At 50.0% G+C, this 21,512-nt stretch overlaps 1 protein-coding gene across 20 annotated transcripts in view; it reads left to right on the top strand.

The window, feature by feature from the left end:
- The window catches only part of PTK2 (protein tyrosine kinase 2), a 196,438-nt gene that overhangs the window by 63,358 nt on the left and 111,568 nt on the right, over positions 1–21,512 (top strand). For all 20 annotated transcript variants that reach the window (XM_077271302.1, XM_077271309.1, XM_077271306.1 and 17 more), the window contains one exon: positions 19,576–19,802. In XM_077271302.1, the coding sequence (XP_077127417.1) occupies positions 19,608–19,802 (195 nt within the window). In that variant the 5' untranslated portion in view covers positions 19,576–19,607. The remainder of the gene's footprint in view (positions 1–19,575; positions 19,803–21,512) is intronic.

Raw genomic sequence — 21,512 nt, 5'->3', positions numbered from 1 at the left:
GCGATAACTCACCTGAACTCATCGCATTCTTATAGATCGCAACCTCGGCCACTTCTGTTGTGGCAACACGACAATTCGGGTATGTGCACACGTTGCAGATTTCTTGAGGATCTGCAGCGTTTTTTTTCCGTGCAGAAACGCTGCAGATCTGCAAGTGATTTACAGTACAATGTAAATCAATGAAAAAAATATGCTGTGCTGATGGTGCTGAAAAATCTGCACGGAAAACACTGCGGATTAAAAGCAGCATGTCATTAATTTGTGCTGATCTGCAGCGTTTTTGTACCCATTCCATTATAGAAATCCACAGGGGTAAAAGCGCAAGAAATCCGCAACAAAAACGCACAAAATCCGCATTAAAAAAGCGTGAAATCTGCACCTGCGTCTTCTGCCAAGAGATGTGGATTTTGTGCAGAAAATTCTGCACCCCAATCCCCAAAGTGTGCACATAGTCTTAAGCTGCAGATTTCACCCAAACTAATGAGTGGGGAAAATCTGCACCGAAAACTCATGTAAAAATCTGCACCATAAAGCGTCTATTTTACTCCCGAGTTTCTCCTCGTTAAAAGAAGCAGAAATAGTGGTGAAATTTCTGCCCCCAATATTTCTGGTGTGCACACAGCCGCTCGGCCTGACCACTCCATCTGACCTCCGATGGAAGAGATGCCTTTTACGTTTGCCGAAAAACAATGTTGCTTTGTGGCGAGATGTGACGTCACGACGCCAGCTTGCGGTCTTTGTGTATATCACCTAATGGTCGCCTGCGGTTCTGTAATTCCCGGATTACCAGGAATTATGCAGAGCAGGCACACAATTGGCTTTTTGGCAATTTTTTTTTCTTTTAGAGCGCGATTGATATAAAAGCAGCAGTTGTTCTGGACTAATTAATGTTGCTTTTTCTTCTGCTTGTGAACACATTATTATCTGCCGATCCTGGGGGGTGTATATTTCTGCACACACGTCGGTCTCATGAATATTTAATGGCGGAGGGCGCAGGCACTCAGCCCCGATCTCGTTACTTCTCGGCCCATTAACGGTTTGGCTAATGTTCGCTGTGAATTACTCTTCCCATCATGCCTCTGGGGACCGGGTCATGTGACCAGGCTGGTGCTGAATACTGCATTCTGGGACAGGCCGGCCTCCATTAATAAATCCTGCGCTGTGTCCCGGTGGCTGCACAGCTGCAGCTTTGTTACCGTGTTGCATCACCCGGTGGTAGAGTTCCACAATGAATCGTTTTGCTGTTTTGGGTTCAGCTGCCATTTTTTCAACAGCTCTGCTTGCTGTCAGAGATTGGGGACATTGTTTACCACCAGAAGCTTAAATCCTGCACAGACCTAAGACGTGTCACAGCAGAAGGTTTGGCGCAGTGTGCCCAGTCTGGATAAAGTAATGTAAACCTCTATCATGGTTTTGTTACAATGTGTCAGTGCAGTAAGGCTCTGTTCACACAGCTCACGTTCAGTGTAACGTCAGAAGCGAGACAACACCTGCACATTTCCACATTCTGCTCACAGCTGGGTGGTTGGTACAGTTGCGCCCATGCTAGTGTTTGCCCCGAGGTTTTTTAAAACATTTTTTTTAGATTGCATACAGAACTGTGCAAAAGTTTTAGGCAGGTGTGGAAAAAATGCTAGAAAGTAAGAATGTGCTGAATTGATGGCACTGCTGGACATCTTATGATTTTGAAGGGAAGTTACGTGATGTCTTTTACTCTGCTGCTCTAATTGGGCGACCACCACGTCTACCGTCTGCAGTCCTTAACTTTGTCCTTTCTTGCTTCTTCTTCAAAAAAGCCTTGAACGTCGCTGCCTGACCTCACTGATGCAGTATAACTACCTTGTGTCTTGTTGCTGTGCTCAGTTTGGCCATGGTGTATGACCTGTGACGTGCCACCATCTTCCACAACCTCACCCATGTAGTAGAATTAGTCTGTTGGGCACCCAGTTATAAGCCTCTAACACTCTGTTTATGACTGTGCGTTTCAACCCAAATATGAAATGCTGATCCTGGCTGTCACAATTGGTTGCGCCTACACGCGACTATCATTTTACACTTGCAGAAAGTCTGGGATTTTGTACCTAGAAAAACTGATAAAGGCAACGGGCGGTCACCAAATATTGATCACCTTTAGATTTCTCAGCAAAATACAATTCAATTCTGTGTATTTTTGTACATTCTCACCTTGTAACTGTTTTTCCTATCTCAATCTTGTGCACAATACTGTGCATTGTAACAAACCCTCAGCTGTGAAGATGTTTTTTTTAAGGCCTGTGCAGGATTTCAGCTATAGACTTGAAGTGATGAAATCTTGTAGATCATAAGAAATTTCTGTAATGATTTGTCTTAAAGTATCACCCCGCATTTACAGGCCTAGAGGTGCTGTCCTGCTGGGTGCAGGGGTCGTGCCTAGTGGAGGTGCCGGCCCGCTGGGTGCAGGTTTTGAGCATATTAGAGGTGTCGGCCCTCTGGTTACTGGGGTCATGTCTAGTGGAGCTTCCGGCCTGCTGGGACCAGGGGTTATGCCTAGTTTAGGTGCCTGTCCTTTTGGTGCAGCGGTTGCGTATATAGTCCACTGGGTGCAGAGGTTGCGCCTAGTGGAGGTGCCGGCCTGCTGAGTGCAGGGGTCATGTCTAGTGGATGTGCCAGCCTGCTGGGTGCAGGGGTCGTGCCTAGTGGAGGTGCTGGCCTGCTGGGTGCAGGGGTCGTGTGTCTGGTGGAGGTGCAGGGGTTGTGTGCCTAGTGGAGGTGCCGGACTGCTGGGTGTAGGGGTCGTGCCTAGTGGAGGTGCCGGCCTGCTGGGTGTAGGTGTCGTGCCTAGTGGAGGTGCCGGCCTGCTGGGTGTAGGTGTCGTGCCTAGAGGAGGTGCCGGCCTGCTGGGTGTAGGTGTCGTGCCTAGTGGAGGTGCCGGCCTGCTGGGTGTAGGTGTCGTGCCTAGAGGAGGTGCCGGCCTGCTGGGTGTAGGGGTTGTGCCTAGTGGAGGTGCCGGCCCGCTGGGTGCACGGGTCGTGCCTACTGGAGGTGCTGGATGCAAGGGTCATGCCTAGTGGAGGTGCTGGCCTGCTGGGTGCAGGGGTCATGCCTAGTGGAGGTGCTGGGTGCACGGGTCGTGCCTAGTGGAGGTGCTGGATGCAAGGGTCATGCCTAGTGGAGGTGCTGGCCCGTTGGGTGCAGGGGTCGTGCCTAGTGGAGGTGCAGGGGTCGTGCCTAGTGGAGGTGCCGGCCCGCTGAGTGCAGGGGTCGTGCCTAGTGGAGGTGCCGGCCCGCTGCGTGCAGGGGTCGTACCTAGTGGAGGTGCTGGGTGCAGGGGTCGTGCCTAGTGGAGGTGCAGGGTTGTGCCTAGTGGAGGAGCTGGGTGCAGGGGTTAACGCGGCGTGTCTTCTTGCAGGACAGGTCTCCTGTTTGCTTATTTTGGATCCTGCTCCATAGGAGGATCTCTGTGCCCCGCGCTCGTGTTTGCGCTCGTGTTTGCTTTATTCCTTCACATTCGGTGCAGCCTCAGTTTCTCTCAACACTTCTATTGTGAGGACTATGGAATACGATGGTTATCTGCTATGATTAGAAGACAAGTGAGGTGAATGTCAGGATTTAAAGGGAGAACCTCGGCCCTCTCTGTGGCTGCTTTATAAAATAACCCCATAATGAATGTGAGCGCTGCGGTGCCGGGCAGTGGTGTGAGCTCTTGTGCTGCAGTGTAAAGCATGGGAAATGCTGCAGACCACCTAGGTGCCCATACACACCAGGTGACCATGTATTCGTGTTTTCTGTGTGGCATCTATCTCGCTGTGGATTTTCCTCAGTGGTTTTGCAAGGACTGTATTATTGCAGCAATGTAGGTGCTGATTTTATTCCACCCCATCGCTTCTGGCGGTGCAGAGCCCCCGTTGCTGCGTTTCCAGGGCCCCCCGTGAAGCCCCACTGAGTTTTTCATTAGGCATTTTGTTTTCCGCGGTGATTACCGGCATCACTGGCGTCCTGTCTGCTATTTCTCATTTCCAGCTCTCCCCTGATTAATTCTCTCGTGTCCCCGCTTTCCCCGACTCTGTAATCCCATCCCCCGTCATCCCTCACTCCATGTTTGCATCTGTGTGTAACAGCTGCCATAGAAGTGTCAGGTACACGGCCGGATACGATAATGCTCACTGTGGCCCATAGTATGGAGACCGGCGAAGAAATAGTGCAAAGGGTCCCGTGACAATGAGCTGATGTCTTAGTGCTCCTTCTGCGTGGACCCCCAGCGATCAGCTGTAATCTGTGCTGACACCGACAGTAAGCGTCCAATCTGCCTGCAGCGCCTCTACGGGAGAAATGAAGCATTGTACTATTGTATCACTGCTGGAGTAATGCAGGACTGGGAGGTCCTCCACCACTTGGGGCGCTCTTCATACTGGCTCTCCACACTGGGGAAGAACAGGGGCCCCTCTATCAACACCCTAATACGTGATATGCCAATGGGATTTGTAATTCAGGCAAGCCCCTATAGAAATGCTGAGTTTTTGCTCCAGTTTATGATTTCCCTTTGATGGACGTTGTCAGTTCTCGTTTTCCCAACCGATAATAATGAGGTTATAATGACCGGAACCTCCATATGTCGCCTCCGCCCCCCCATCGGTCGTCGCCTCCACCCCATCTCATCGGTCGCCTCCGCCCCCCCCCATCGCTCACCTCCGCCCCCCCATCGCTCGTCTCCCTTCCTCCATGACCTATAGATGAGGAGCAAGCAGGGACTGTACATTTCTATAGAGCCTGGGTGACCCTGTGGCAAGATGACAGCACCCTGGTAGGGTGGCAGTGTGAGCTGCGCTTTCCATCCTACCATATTGTTGGGGGTCCTCCTACTGGGGCGGGCTATAGTTTCTTCTTTTTGCATGAAGCTCTGAACTATCAAGTGTTTCCTCTCTGGCCGTATGGATAGTAATGTTACCCAAGAGAGCGCTGATACATTGCAACGAGTCCTGCAGTTTTGTGAGGTTTTCAGCCTCCTGATATAAAGTCACATTCACACCCGGCAGAAGTTTCGGCACTGTCCCTCTTCTGTAAATTAGGACTTAAAAAAAAACAAAAAAAAACGCATGCAGGCGGATTCTGGTTTCAGGGACGTGTATGAATGAGTCTTTGTTTTGGGGATGCATGCTTGCAGGAGTGGCCTGGTTTTAGGTATACACTGGAGAGTGGAGTGTGGGGGCCAGGGTTTAGGGATGCACAGGGAGGGGGGGTGTCTGTTTTTAGGGATAGTCTGTATTTAGAGATACACGTTTGGGGGGGAGCAGTCTGGGTATAGGTATACACTGGAGAGTAGGGTCTGGGTGTAGGTATACACTGGAGAGTAGGGTCTGGGTGTAGGTATACACTGGAGTATGGTCTGGGTGTAGATATACACTGGAGAGTGGGGTCTGGGTGTAGGTATACGCTGGAGAGTGGGGTCTGGGTATAGGTATACACTGGAGAGTAGGGCCTGGGTGTAGGTATATGCTAGACAGTGGGGTCTGGGTGTAGGTATACACTGGAGAGTGGGGTCTGGGTGTAGGTTTACGCTGGCGAGTAGGGTCTGGGTGTAGGTATATGCTGGAGAGTGGGGTCTGGGTGTAGGTATACGCTGGAGAGTGGGGTCTGGGTGTAGGTATATGCTGGAGAGTGGGGTCTCGGTGTAGGTATACGCTGGAGAGTGGGGTCTGGTTGTAGGTATACGCTGGAGAGCGGGGTCTGGGTGTAGGTATACACTGGGGAGTGGGGTCTGGGTGTAGGTATACACTGGAGAGTGGGGTCTGAGTGTAGGTATATGCTGGAGAGTGGGGTCTAGGTGTAGGTATACACTGGAGAGTAGGGTCTGGGTGTAGGTATACACTGGAGTATGGTCTGGGTGTAGATATACACTGGAGAGTGGGGTCTGGGTGTAGGTATACGCTGGAGAGTGGGGTCTGGGTATAGGTATACACTGGAGAGTAGGGTCTGGGTGTAGGTATACACTGGAGAGTAGGGTCTGGGTGTAGGTATACACTGGAGTATGGTCTGGGTGTAGATATACACTGGAGAGTGGGGTCTGGGTGTAGGTATACACTGGAGAGTAGGGCCTGGGTGTAGGTATATGCTAGACAGTGGGGTCTGGGTGTAGGTATACACTGGAGAGTGGGGTCTGGGTGTAGGTTTACGCTGGCGAGTAGGGTCTGGGTGTAGGTATATGCTGGAGAGTGGGGTCTGGGTGTAGGTATACGCTGGAGAGTGGGGTCTGGGTGTAGGTTTACGCTGGCGAGTAGGGTCTGGGTGTAGGTATATGCTGGAGAGTGGGGTCTGGGTGTAGGTATACACTGGAGAGTGGGGTCTGGGTGTAGGTTTACGCTGGCGAGTGGGGTCTAGGTGTAGGTATACGCTGGAGAGTGGGGTCTGGTTGTAGGTATATGCTGGAGAGTGGGGTCTGGATGTAGGTATACGCTGGAGAGTGGGGTCTGGGTGTAGGTATATGCTGGAGAGTGGGGTCTGGGTGTAGGTATATGCTGGAGAGTGGGGTCTGGGTGTATGTATATGCTGGAGAGTGGGGTCTGGGTGTAGGTATATGCTGGAGAGTGGGGTCTGGGTGTAGGTATATGCTGGAGAGTGGGGTCTGGGTGTATGTATATGCTGGAGAGTGGGGTCTGGGTGTAGGTATATGCTGGAGAGTGGGGTCTGGGTGTAGGTATATGCTGGAGAGTGGGGTCTGGGTGTAGGTATATGCTGGAGAGTGGGGTCTGGATGTAGGTATACGCTGGAGAGTGGGGTCTGGGTGTAGGTATATGCTGGAGAGTGGGGTCTGGGTGTAGGTATATGCTGGAGAGTGGGGTCTGGGTGTATGTATATGCTGGAGAGTGGGGTCTGGGTGTAGGTATATGCTGGAGAGTGGGGTCTGGGTGTAGGTATATGCTGGAGAGTGGGGTCTGGGTGTATGTATATGCTGGAGAGTGGGGTCTGGGTGTAGGTATATGCTGGAGAGTGGGGTCTGGGTGTAGGTATATGCTGGAGAGTGGGGTCTGGGTGTAGGTATATGCTGGAGAGTGGGGTCTCGGTGTAGGTATACGCTGGAGAGTGGGGTCTGGTTGTAGGTATACGCTGGAGAGTGGGGTCTGGGTGTAGGTATACGCTGGAGAGTGGGGTCTGGGTGTAGGTATATGCTGGAGAGTGGGGTCTCGGTGTAGGTATACGCTGGAGAGTGGGGTCTGGTTGTAGGTATACGCTGGAGAGTGGGGTCTGGGTGTAGGTATACGCTGGAGAGTGGGGTCTGGGTGTAGGTATACGCTGGAGAGTGGGGTCTCGGTGTAGGTATACGCTGGAGAGTGGGGTCTGGGTGTAGGTATACGCTGGAGAGTGGGGTCTGGTTGTAGGTATACGCTGGAGAGTGGGGTCTGGTTGTAGGTATACGCTGGAGAGTGGGGTCTGGTTGTAGGTATACGCTGGAGAGTGGGGTCTGGGTGTAGGTATACGCTGGGGAGTGGGGTCTGGGTGTAGGTATATGCTGGAGAGTGGGGTCTGGATGTAGGTATACGCTGGAGAGTGGGGTCTGAGTGTAGGTATATGCTGGAGAGTGGGGTCTAGGTGTAGGTATACGCTGGAGAGTGGGGTCTGTGTGTAGGTATATGCTGGAGAGTGGGGTCTGGATGTAGGTATATGCTGGATAGCGGGGTCTGGATGTAGGTATACGCTGGAGAGTGGGGTCTGGGTATAGGTATACGCTGGAGAGTGGGGTCTGGGTGTAGGTATACACTGGAGAGTGGGGTCTGGGTGTAGGTATATGCTGGAGAGTGGGGTCTGGGTGTAGGTATATGCTGGAGAGTGGGGTCTCGGTGTAGGTATATGCTGGAGAGTGGGGTCTGGGTTTAGGGTTGTGCTTGCGTGGGACAAGATCTAGATTTACTCAGATGTGTGTGGAGGGCTCTGGTTTTGGTGTGGTGCGTGGTGGGGGGTCTGAGTTCACAGACGTGAATGTGTGAGTATGGTGGTGTATAAAGGAGGGTTCTGGAGTCACACCCATGCCGGGGGCTTGGTTCATAGATGTGGGCAGGGTGGTGGTCTCTGTCCTGTACACTTATAGGTGTTAATTCGGACCATGCTAATGGGCGGGGGTCTCATGTTGAGGCTTTTCGGGGTCTTGGTTCACAGGTGTGTGTGTGTGTGTTTCCTGTACTGGGCACATGGGGGGTAGTTCAGTCCATGTTGGGGGTCTCTGCTCAGTCCATGTGGGGTGCGTCTGTCCCGGATATGTGTCCTCCTTCTGTATCGACTTTGTTTTGGTGCATCCATCATATAATGCCGGATGTCATCGTCCTCTGGGGTTGGGGCCGAGTCCATTTTTTTGTCTTGTGCCCAGAGGGCTGTTATGGGGGTGTATTACTTTCCCGGGGGGTAGGAAGACTAACGCATTTTCCATATGAATGTCCGCCGCACATATGTCTGTCTGTTATTTTCAGCTGGATCGGGGGTCTTGCGTCTGTCTGATTGCGTTGCGTCCCCGGCGCTCTCTTACCTCTTTCCAAAACCACCTCCCTCCGGAGCGTCCCGCTGCGCTGCACTTGTCAGGAGGGATTACGGCGGGCACCCGGGTAATACCACCGCCGCTTTCACAAATCCCTGTTGTCGTGGCAACAGATCAGCGACCCTTTTGTGATGCTGCATTTAAACTTGTGACCTGCGTCCCAGGGTCGGGGAGGGTGACCTTCTGTGCAGCAGCGGCCCGACCGTCTCTGCCGTACTGTTTTTAGATCTTTCTTCCATCTTATTTAATTAAGTCGCTTGTTCATCAATCCGAGCACACGCAGGGTTAAACCAGTGTCCATTGCAGAGGAAACAAGAGGCTGTTACAATGTGCAGGCCCGGTCAGCATGACTAGGATTCTCTACCGTTTAGTGTATACAGCACCTATGCAGGGGGAGAACCTACCAGAAAGGTTAGCTCTCCTGTAAGGCGGCTGTCGCTTCCTCCCTATAGATGTGACTAGGTGTGGGATTATGAGAATGCGGCCCCGGCGTCTCCACCTACCGGACCTGTTGGCACCCGAATATTCACTCCGTACCTTCTGTTGTATGTGGACTGAAAAGATGCGTCTAATAATTACTAATATTATGGCCCCAGATACCGGCGAATTCATCTCTACCCTGGGGGTGCGATAAACGTTAACCCTTTCAATCTGCCATGCATCCTAATCTGCCAGGAGCATGTGACAGCTGTGGTCAGATGTACCATCACATCCCCCCTGATAGAGGTCAGTAGAGGGTCCCTTCTATCCTCCTCCATTGATGAAGAAGCCACGTTTAGTGGCCACCATTGTGTTGAATGGGGCCAGCCTGTGTGCAGATCTGATCCTCGGGGTCGGCCTCAGATTTCTGCTGCAGATTCTTTGGCAGATCTGACCTCCACATCCACGTTCTTCTGCGCCCCTTTAGATCCAGAGTACCAGTATATGCCGAAACTGCAGTCAAGAAGTGTAAGGACACTAAGCTTTCCTCTAATGTTTCTATTCACTTACAGCAAGCAGAGAAATCTTGCTGTAAAAAGAAAAAAAAAAATCTAGAATATTGAACTATTAACCCAAAGTCAGATGTTATGGGTTAGTGGCCCTTTAAATCCGTTGCTCTCGCAGAGCTGGAATTTTCCTATTTCGTGTCTTTACACGCCGGACGGCTCTATATACGCTGTAAACAGTTCTCACCCGGACGTGGCGCTTGTTGCCATAAGAGGGGTCACCTGCCGCTCCACGCCCCGATCCTACAAGCGCTGACTCATCGAATCAGTCAGGTGTTTCCTTCTGCATTGTGTTATGTAAGCTGGCATGAGAAAAGGCTGCAACTGTCAGAAAATACTGAGTGCATGCCATTGGCAAGATCTCTGCTGCTGTCAGTGAGTGGAAACGCTCTTGGAGGAGCCACATCATTGCCGTGGATTCGGCTCCTGCAGCTGGTTTTTCGGGGTATATGGTAGCCCCTTCTGATGGACGGGTCCCCATGTGGCTCATGTACAGCTCCCTCTTTGTTTCCCAGAGGCTTTTTCTTTAACTAGACTGATGCTTTGTTACAATTGTATCCAGAATCCTCCGATGATCCATTTCTCCTGCGCCGATACATTGTAACATTTAGCACTGACTCACAAGTTTTACTATAAGGGTAAGTGCACACGCTGCGGAACCGCAGCGTTTCCGCATCTGCGGGTCCGCAGCGGTTTCCCATGAGTTTACAGTACAATGTAAACCTATGGGAAACGAAATCCGCAGTGCACATGCTGCGGAAAAGACCGCGCGGAAACGCAGCGGTTTATTTTCCGCAGCATGTCAATTGTTTGTGCGGATTCCGCTGCAGGTTTCCACCTGCTCCAATAGAAATCTGTAGGTGAAAACTCGCAGAGGAAACCGCAGTAAAAACCGCGATAAATCCGCAGTAAAAACCGCAGCGGTTTTTCACTGCGGATTTATCAAATCCGCTGCGGAAAATTCCGCAATGGAATCCGTAGCGTGTGCACATGGCCTAAGTATATAAATTCATTCCAGGGGAGACTGGAAGCCATTTGGGCAAAATTTTGTAACTTCTTTTCTTTTCTTTTTTTTTTTCTTAAAGTCGTAATTGACAAAAAAAAAAGCCGAAAACATCAGGAAAATGAAAACGCTGCTCACAATGGCGAAGGCATAAAAGATAGACTTGGAAAAAGGTGCAAATAAAAAATGGGCAAAAAAGCACAAATGCTATAATGAATCCGACCCAAAGTTCTGGATTTTCGGTGCATAGATGTCGGCATGGATTGTTGCTTTGATTACCAGCAAGCAGAGATATTGCACATGATGAAGCATTTAATTAAATAGAACAGAGCAACACTAACTGAATATAAACCATAGCAAAAGAACTCCCCACAATACATGTATAATTAGACAAATGGAGTCAGAAAAACTATCTTTTAAAGTGTGTAAAAATTCTAACATTTATTCAATTTCAAAATTGTATCAAAATAACCGTATAGAAAATTGTAAAAAGCAGTCATTTAAAGGTCACTACACAAATGAAGGATACAGGTAACACATCCACAAATCCACACTAATAAAATATAGTCCGACCCGAGGTCTCAGGTTCAATAAAGTATATTGTATATGTAATAGTAAGCACTCAGTGTCCCACTACAGAAGAAGCCTACGCGAAACGCGCCTAGGGGCTGGCTTTCCACTTCCACACTACGACCATTATGGGTGAGGTTCAGTCCTATATACTCATCTTTTACTGGGCATTGTAGTGGGACACTGAGTGCTTACTATTACATATACAATATACTTTATTGAACCTGAGACCTCGGGTCGGACTATATTTTATTAGTGTGGATTTGTGGATGTGTTACCTGTATCCTTCATTTGTATAGTGACCTTTAAATGACTGTGCTTTTTACAATTTTCTATACGTTGATTTTGATAAAATTTTGATATTGAATATTTGTTATAATTTTTTCATACTTTAAAAGATAGTTTTTCTGACTCCATTTGTCTAATTATTACACACATGATGAAGCATTGTAGCAGATTGTCCTCGTGATCTGGGGGCACAGCGGTTGCAGCCACTTTACTGTCTGGTGGTTGTGGGGGCGCCGGTGCTGATTTTGTATTTGCAGAGCCAGTCGTTGATATGAACCGATCACAGGCTTGTGTGGCTGCCTGGCACTACATGTATCAGCATGCTCAACAAGATGTCATCACTTTAATGGAGAGAAGCCTTTCCTGCGCGGTTGCTATTATGTTGCAGGTCCGGTCATGTTGGGGCGGTTGTGGCGAGCTCTTGTGTAGGCCGGTGTCAGGAGGTCAGTTACTAGTTAGGCACCCAGCGTGGGGAAAGGGGTCATGCAGAGGAGTGTGCTGATCCTATAGGAGGGTACATTGTGGGAGGTGCAGATTCCTCCAGCAGCACAGAGTGTTTCAGGAGAGGAGTGTGCTGATCCTATAGGAGGGTACATTGTGGAAGGTGCAGATTCCTCCAGCAGCACAGAGTGTTTCAGGAGAGGAGTGTGCTGATCCTATAGGAGGGCACATTGTGGAAGGTGCAGATTCCTCCAGCAGCACAGAGTGTTTCAGGAGAGGAGTGTGCTGATCCTATAGGAGGGTACATTGTGGAAGGTGCAGATTCCACCAGCAGCACAGAGTGTTTCAGGAGAGGAGTGCGCTGATCCTATAGGAGGGTACATTGTGGAAGGTGCAGATTCCACCAGCAGCACAGAGTGTTTCAGGAGAGGAGTGTGCTGATCCTATAGGAGGGTACATTGTGGGAGGAGCAGATTCCCCCAGCAGCACAGAGTGTTTCAGGAGAGGAGTGTGCTGATCCTATAGGAGGGTACATTGTGGAAGGTGCAGATTCCACCAGCAGCACAGAGTGTTTCAGGAGAGGAGTGTGCTGATCCTATAGGAGGGTACATTGTGGGAGGTGCAGATTCCTCCAGCAGCACAGAGTGTTTCAGGAGAGGAGTGTGCTGATCCTATAGGAGGGTACATTGTGGGAGGTGCAGATTCCTCCAGCAGCACAGAGTGTTTCAGGAGAGGAGTGTGCTGATCCTATAGGAGGGTACATTGTGGGAGGTGCAGATTCCTCCAGCAGCACAGAGTGTTTCAGGGGAGGAGTGTGCTGATCCTATAGGAGGGTACATTGTGGAAGGTGCAGATTCCTCCAGCAGCACAGAGTGTTTCAGGGGAGGAGTGTGCTGATCCTATAGGAGGGCACATTGTGGAAGGTGCAGATTCCACCAGCAGCACAGAGTGTTTCAGGAGAGGAGTGTGCTGATCCTATAGGAGGGCACATTGTGGAAGGTGCAGATTCCACCAGCAGCACAGAGTGTTTCAGGAGAGGAGTGTGCTGATCCTATAGGAGGGTACATTGTGGGAGGAGCAGATTCCCCCAGCAGCACAGAGTGTTTCAGGAGAGGAGTGTGCTGATCCTATAGGAGGGTACATTGTGGAAGGTGCAGATTCCACCAGCAGCACAGAGTGTTTCAGGAGAGGAGTGTGCTGATCCTATAGGAGGGTACATTGTGGGAGGTGCAGATTCCTCCAGCAGCACAGAGTGTTTCAGGAGAGGAGTGTGCTGATCCTATAGGAGGGTACATTGTGGGAGGTGCAGATTCCTCCAGCAGCACAGAGTGTTTCAGGAGAGGAGTGTGCTGATCCTATAGGAGGGTACATTGTGGGAGGTGCAGATTCCTCCAGCAGCACAGAGTGTTTCAGGGGAGGAGTGTGCTGATCCTATAGGAGGGTACATTGTGGAAGGTGCAGATTCCTCCAGCAGCACAGAGTGTTTCAGGGGAGGAGTGTGCTGATCCTATAGGAGGGTACATTGTGGGAGGAGCAGATTCCCCCAGCAGCACAGAGTGTTTCAGGAGAGGAGTGTGCTGATCCTATAGGAGGGTACATTGTGGAAGGTGCAGATTCCACCAGCAGCACAGAGTGTTTCAGGAGAGGAGTGTGCTGATCCTATAGGAGGATACATTGTGGAAGGTGCAGATTCCTCCAGCAGCACAGAGTGTTTCAGGAGAGGAGTGTGCTGATCCTATAGGAGGGCACATTGTGGAAGGTGCAGATTCCCCCAGCAGCACAGAGTGTTTCAGGAGAGGAGTGTGCTGATCCTATAGGAGGGTACATTGTGGAAGGTGCAGATTCCACCAGCAGCACAGAGTGTTTCAGGAGAGGAGTGTGCTGATCCTATAGGAGGGTGCATTGTGGAAGGTGCAGATTCCTCCAGCAGCACAGAGTGTTTCAGGGGAGGAGTGTGCTGATCCTATAGGAGGGCACATTGTGGAAGGTGCAGATTCCACCAGCAGCACAGAGTGTTTCAGGAGAGGAGTGTGCTGATCCTATAGGAGGGCACATTGTGGAAGGTGCAGATTTCCCCAGCAGCACAGAGTGTTTCAGGAGAGGAGTGTGCTGATCCTATAGGAGGGCACATTGTGGAAGGTGCAGATTCCACCAGCAGCACAGAGTGTTTCAGGAGAGGAGTGTGCTGATCCTATAGGAGGGTGCATTGTGGAAGGTGCAGATTCCTCCAGCAGCACAGAGTGTTTCAGGGGAGGAGTGTGCTGATCCTATAGGAGGGTACATTGTGGAAGGTGCAGATTCCTCCAGCAGCACAGAGTGTTTCAGGGGAGGAGTGTGCTGATCCTATAGGAGGGCACATTGTGGAAGGTGCAGATTCCACCAGCAGCACAGAGTGTTTCAGGGGAGGAGTGTGCTGATCCTATAGGAGGGCACATTGTGGAAGGTGCAGATTCCACCAGCAGCACAGAGTGTTTCAGGGGAGGAGTGTGCTGATCCTATAGGAGGGCACATTGTGGAAGGTGCAGATTCCCCCAGCAGCACAGAGTGTTTCAGGAGAGGAGTGTGCTGATCCTATAGGAGGGTACATTGTGGAAGGTGCAGATTCCACCAGCAGCACAGAGTGTTTCAGGAGAGGAGTGTGCTGATCCTATAGGAGGGTACATTGTGGAAGGTGCAGATTCCACCAGCAGCACAGAGTGTTTCAGGAGAGGAGTGTGCTGATCCTATAGGAGGGTACATTGTGGAAGGTGCAGATTCCACCAGCAGCACAGAGTGTTTCAGGAGAGGAGTGTGCTGATCCTATAGGAGGGTACATTGTGGAAGGTGCAGATTCCACCAGCAGCACAGAGTGTTTCAGGAGAGGAGTGTGCTGATCCTATAGGAGGGTACATTGTGGGAGGAGCAGATTCCCCCAGCAGCACAGAGTGTTTCAGGAGAGGAGTGTGCTGATCCTATAGGAGGGTACATTGTGGAAGGTGCAGATTCCACCAGCAGCACAGAGTGTTTCAGGAGAGGAGTGTGCTGATCCTATAGGAGGGTACATTGTGGAAGGTGCAGATTCCACCAGCAGCACAGAGTGTTTCAGGAGAGGAGTGTGCTGATCCTATAGGAGGGTACATTGTGGAAGGTGCAGATTCCACCAGCAGCACAGAGTGTTTCAGGAGAGGAGTGTGCTGATCCTATAGGAGGGTACATTGTGGAAGGTGCAGATTCCACCAGCAGCACAGAGTGTTTCAGGGGAGGAGTGTGCTGATCCTATAGGAGGGTACATTGTGGAAGGTGCAGATTCCACCAGCAGCACAGAGTGTTTCAGGAGAGGAGTGCGCTGATCCTATAAGAGGGTACATTGTGGGAGGAGCAGATTCCCCCAGCAGCACAGAGTGTTTCAGGAGAGGAGTGTGCTGATCCTATAGGAGGGTACATTGTGGAAGGTGCAGATTCCACCAGCAGCACAGAGTGTTTCAGGAGAGGAGTGTGCTGATCCTATAGGAGGGTACATTGTGGAAGGTGCAGATTCCACCAGCAGCACAGAGTGTTTCAGGAGAGGAGTGCGCTGATCCTATAGGAGGGTACATTGTGGAAGGTGCAGATTCCACCAGCAGCACAGAGTGTTTCAGGAGAGGAGTGCGCTGATCCTATAAGAGGGTACATTGTGGGAGGAGCAGATTCCCCCAGCAGCACAGAGTGTTTCAGGAGAGGAGTGTGCTGATCCTATAGGAGGGTACATTGTGGAAGGTGCAGATTCCACCAGCAGCACAGAGTGTTTCAGGAGAGGAGTGTGCTGATCCTATAGGAGGGTACATTGTGGAAGGTGCAGATTCCACCAGCAGCACAGAGTGTTTCAGGAGAGGAGTGTGCTGATCCTATAGGAGGGTACATTGTGGAAGGTGCAGATTCCACCAGCAGCACAGAGTGTTTCAGGAGAGGAGTGTGCTGATCCTATAGGAGGGTACATTGTGGAAGGTGCAGATTCCACCAGCAGCACAGAGTGTTTCAGGAGAGGAGTGTGCTGATCCTATAGGAGGGTACATTGTGGAAGGTGCAGATTCCACCAGCAGCACAGAGTGTTTCAGGAGAGGTGTGTGCTGATCCTATAGGAGGGGACATTGTGGAAGGTGCAGATTCCACCAGCAGCACAGAGTGTTTCAGGAGAGGAGTGTGCTGATCCTATAGGAGGGTACATTGTGGAAGGTGCAGATTCCCCCAGCAGCACAGAGTGTTTCAGGAGAGGAGTGTGCTGATCCTATAGGAGGATACATTGTGGGAGGTGCAGATTCCTCCAGCAGCACAGAGTGTTTCAGGAGAGGAGTGCGCTGATCCTATAGGAGGGTACATTGTGGAAGGTGCAGATTCCACCAGCAGCACAGAGTGTTTCAGGAGAGGAGTGCGCTGATCCTATAGGAGGGTACATTGTGGAAGGTGCAGATTCCACCAGCAGCACAGAGTGTTTCAGGAGAGGAGTGCACTGATCCTATAGGAGGGTACATTGTGGAAGGTGCAGATTCCCCCAGCAGCACAGAGTGTTTCAGGAGAGGAGTGTGCTGATCCTATAGGAGGGTACATTGTGGAAGGTGCAGATTCCACCAGCAGCACAGAGTGTTTCAGGAGAGGAGTGTGCTGATCCTATAGGAGGGTACATTGTGGAAGGTGCAGATTCCACCAGCAGCACAGAGTGTTTCAGGAGAGGAGTGTGCTGATCCTATAGGAGGGTACATTGTGGAAGGTGCAGATTCCTCCAGCAGCACAGAGTGTTTCAGGAGAGGAGTGTGCTGATCCTATAGGAGGATACATTGTGGGAGGTGCAGATTCCACCAGCAGCACAGAGTGTTTCAGGGGAGGAGTGTGCTGATCCTATAGGAGGGTACATTGTGGAAGGTGCAGATTCCACCAGCAGCACAGAGTGTTTCAGGGGAGGAGTGTGCTGATCCTATAGGAGGGTACATTGTGGAAGGTGCAGATTCCCCCAGCAGCACAGAGTGTTTCAGGAGAGGAGTGTGCTGATCCTATAGGAGGGTACATTGTGGAAGGTGCAGATTCCAGCAGCAGCACAGAGTGTTTCAGGAGAGGAGTGTGCTGATCCTATAGGAGGGTACATTGTGGAAGGTGCAGATTCCACCAGCAGCACAGAGTGTTTCAGGAGAGGAGTGTGCTGATCCTATAGGAGGGTACATTGTGGAAGGTGCAGATTCCACCAGCAGCACAGAGTGTTTCAGGAGAGGAGTGTTCTGATCCTATAGGAGGGTACATTGTGGGAGGAGCATATTCCCCCAGCAGCACAGAGTGTTTCAGGAGAGGAGTGTGCTGATCCTATAGGAGGGTACATTGTGGAAGGTGCAGATTCCACCAGCGGCACAGAGTGTTTCAGGGGAGGAGTGTTAAGTAGTGGAAGCTGCTGGCACTTTTGTGACACAGAGTATCCGGGATAAGGGTCCTCAGCAGATGGTGATGGTGAGAATCATCCATCCATGTTGTCTCCTGCCCCTTATGTACCCCTGAGTGTGTACTTGCCCCCAAATCATGGGATCTTTCGGGAACTCTCCTTGTCCTTTTAGGTTCGGGGGGTCATTACTTTATCACACTTACTACTAGTTTCCCGTAAGATCTGCTTCCAGCTGGTGCTATAGGAAGTGTCGCGGGAAGTGAGCGAATATCTCCAGAAGTAGGTCAGTCCCCATAACAGCGGCGCAGCATGGCAGGATAATGAAGCCGTCCTCTCCCCCTGCTTCTCTCGGTGGACAGCGCCTAATTGTTATATTCAGTCTAAAGTCATTGCCCCTGCGCAGATCGGCAGCCGGAGAATGGAGGGGCACAAACTAGGACGCTGCCGTCACCTGCAGGCAGAAAATGAGTGATCAGTCGGGCGAAGAGCAGGGGGCATGAGACGTTCTGGGGTCATTAGGGGGCTTCTCCGACGAGCGTTACCCTTCATGCCCAAGCTCAACTACAATCTGGAGACATGGGGTTAACTCAAGCTTAGTATAAAGGGGCACAGCGTCCAGCGGTAGTCACAGCTGTCAGACCCCAAATGTCCCAATAGCTACTATGGGTGTCACCTACCCATGAGATAGATGTAGGATCGCTGGGGGTCTGTCCACTGGGACCCCCACAAATCCAAAGTGTAATGGAAGCAGAAGTGGGCAGGTGCGACCACAGCTCCTATACTGGCTCAGTGAACTATATGACCCCCGTTCTCGTGATCGCCCCCTACGGTTCACACCTTCACTCCCTGTAATGTATTACTTACAGGACAATCCCTTTAAGTTCCGGCTACAATCATAGTAACACATCAGCTGTTCTAGACTTCATCATTTGCTGACAGCAAGCAGAGATCCTGGGAAAATAAAAGAAAAAGCAAAATTTAATAAGAAAATGCCCAACTTCTCATACGATGAGATGATGATCTGTGTGTGTAAACAGGAGGACCCCTTTATGCTGTGTTTACAGGGGTCAGAATGGCTGCCATGCCATGAAGTAGCTGTAAATCTTGGGGGTCTTCCAGGATAGTGTGTCGGGAAGCATCTACATGGTTTTGCTTTTTCCTCCACATTTTTAATGCCTTTTCCAGGGTTTGTAAAATTCTCTCACTGTCTGATAACAGAGAACACTAGCCTTCCATATCAGGCTGCTTCCATACTTGAGCTTTTTTAGCATGGTTGTAGCCCCCTGACCCCCTCCTGGTTCTGCTGGCCCACCATCGATCCCGGAGGGTCCTGATGTGGCAGCGCAATGTGTGTGACAGTGGGCTTCTTACGCCTCGCCTTATCATGGTGCCTGCAGTGTGTGAATCTGCACAGGCCGGACCTCCAGATGGCAGGGGGGATTTAGGACCCCAGATTAAAGGCGTAATCCTTGGCACACGCGGGCCGTGTTACCGCTGATTAGAATAGAAAATCTGTTTTTGTTCTTGGACTTAAAGCAAGAAATATCGAAAATAGAGGTCTGAACCAATCCGCACCCAGTGCGTGCACCGTGAAGACCCTCGGCGTACGCCCCCTTCAGGCCCTGGTTTACACGGCGTGCTGTGTATGTTTTTTCTCTGCAGGATCACATAATAAAGGCTATTTTAAAAGCTCAGCTAGCTGTCAGTGAATAGACACATTTAAAGGGGTTATTCCCATCTGTATAGATTTGCTACTGTTGGATAGTGCTTGCAAATACAAGCAATTTTGCAATTTACTGCTTGTTAAAATGTTTAGCTGTTCTTGATATAGTAACACTTATCTCGTTGCTTTGGAGAGCGGCCACCACTGCTAGACAGCAGAACAAGTGCAGCGTTTACAAGCGCGACAATAGTGGTGGTCGGTCTCCAAGGCAACAATTTAGTAAACCAAACAAAAGTATTATTATCTCCAGAACGGTTGCAAATTTTAATAAACAGTAAACTGCCAAAGTGTTTGATATTTTTGGATACTTCTTGTAAAAACAAACTATGGAAATAGAAGTTTCGCTTTACATTCAGATGTTGATTTATTTTGTTGCAATGTATCGGTGCAGACTTTTGTGTTTTGGAGATTGAATGACTCCCTGTGCCAAGTTCGCTGCTGTGCATGCGGGACCCTTTAATTCCTCAGTCGCAGGCCGTCGCTGTATAAGTTCCCGGGACATAATAATCCCCCCGCGTCTCAAGGGCGATTTCCCCCCAAGAGCTTCTCGTGTCGGGAGATATGAGGCTCCAAGCAAGGTCGTCTAAACTCTGTACATTTAACCCGTTCTTTGCCACACTGTGTATTACAGGACCCTCCTTACACAGCTGCCACTGGTTTTAACCCTTCGTTTTTTACTTGCAGAATATGACCGACACTTAGCATCCAGCAAGAGCATGGCGGCGGCTTACCTGGACCCGAACCTGAACCACACACCGAGCTCCAACGCCAAGTCCCGTCTGAGCGCCGGCATGGAGCGATCGCCGGGGACCATCGAGAGAGTCCTAAAAGTCTTCCATTACTTCGAGACGAACAGCGAACCGGCAACGTGGGCCAGCAATATCCGGCACGGGGACGCCACCGATGTCCGGGTACGCGCAGCTTACATGTTTCTTCTTAATTTCCTCCTTTCACAGTCAAAGCTGCAAAAAGAGCAGCGCGATATGAGACCACCTTTGTATGTTTGGAATGTGATTGGCTGCAGTGGTCATGTGACTGATGTTAGGATGTCGAGTTTGAATGGCGGGACCACGAGAGATTTCCTTGTCCATACAATGATGATGGCGAGCGTGTAGTTAATAACTGTCCCCCCTTCTGGGCACGTGGATAACCCCTACAAATGTAGAAATCTTATTTTGCAGCAGAATTGTGATTACAGCTCAGGACTTAACTTTAAAAATATTTTGCTTTAATTCCTTAAGGTCTGGGGCTTGTGGGACGACCTTTTGCTGTGTCATTGTCACCTCATTACTTGACGATGCTTTTGTAGTTTTAATCAATTGTGATAAAATCTTACAAACGGAAAGACCCCAATAGTCTGCTGACCTCCCCCGTCAGCTGTTGGGCACTAAGCCTCACCCCCGGCTGCCGGACCCCTCTTGTGTCTTGTCGTTCTTCAACCTCAAATTCTTTTCACGTTTATTCTGTCCACTTTCCAATGAAAACTGACGTCTGCGCTCGCCGGGCTCTGCTACATACAGGCGGCAGGATGGTCTGGAGGATTGAACTACGAGCAGCGGGACTACGGCACGAAGAGCTATGTGTGCAAGCTGTTATTTTCCCAAAATCAATTGTCACCAAAATCTGCTCATCTTGAATCTGATCTCTTCAGTGTAATGGATATTATAAGGTCTATATTCACATATAAAGGCCACGTCCACCTACAGTAATCCTGCATTATACTCCAGAGCTGCGCTCACTATTTATTTATTATTATTTATTGTTATAGCGCCATTTATTCCATGGCGCTTTACAAGTGAGGAGGGGTATACATAATAAAACCAAGTACAATAATCTTAAACAATACAAGTCACAACTGGTACAGAAGGAGAGAGGACCCTGCCCGCGAAGGCTCACAATCTACAAGGGATGGGTGAGAATCTACCGATTGGGTCATTGTGCACATGTGGTACTGATAACGTAATGTATGTACACAGTGACTGTACCAGCAAAATAGTGAGTGCAGCTCTGGGGTATAATACAGGATGTAACTCAGGATCAGTAATGTAATGTATGTACACAGTGACTGCACCAGCAGAATAGTGAGTGCAGCTCTGGGGTATAATACAGGATGTAACTCAGGACCAGTAATGTAATGTATGTACATAGTGACTGCACCAGCAGAATAGTGAGCGCAGCTCTGGGGTATAATACAGGATGTAACTCTGGATCAGTAATGTAATGTATGTACACAGTGACTGCACCAGCAGAATAGTGAGTGCAGCTCTGGGGTATAATACTGGATGTAACTCAGGATCAGTAATGTAATGTATGTACACAGTGACTGCACCAGCAGAATAGTGAGCGCAGCTCTGGGGTATAATACAGGATGTAACTCAGGATCAGTAATGTAATGTATGTACACAGTGACTGCACCAGCAGAATAGTGAGTGCAGCTCTGGAGTATAATACAGGGTGTAACTCCGGATCAGTAATGTAATGTATGTACACAGCGACTGCACCAGCAGAATAGTGAGTGCAGCTCTGGAGTATAATACAGGATGTTACTCAGGATCAGTAATGTTTGTACACAGTGACTGCACCAGCAGAATATTCAGTGCAGCTCTGGAGTATAATACAGG

This window comes from Ranitomeya variabilis, chromosome 6 (assembly GCF_051348905.1).
Source record: "Ranitomeya variabilis isolate aRanVar5 chromosome 6, aRanVar5.hap1, whole genome shotgun sequence".
In the NCBI taxonomy this organism is placed as follows: Eukaryota; Metazoa; Chordata; class Amphibia; order Anura; family Dendrobatidae; genus Ranitomeya; species Ranitomeya variabilis.
This window is presented reverse-complemented; position numbering and strand designations above follow the sequence as displayed.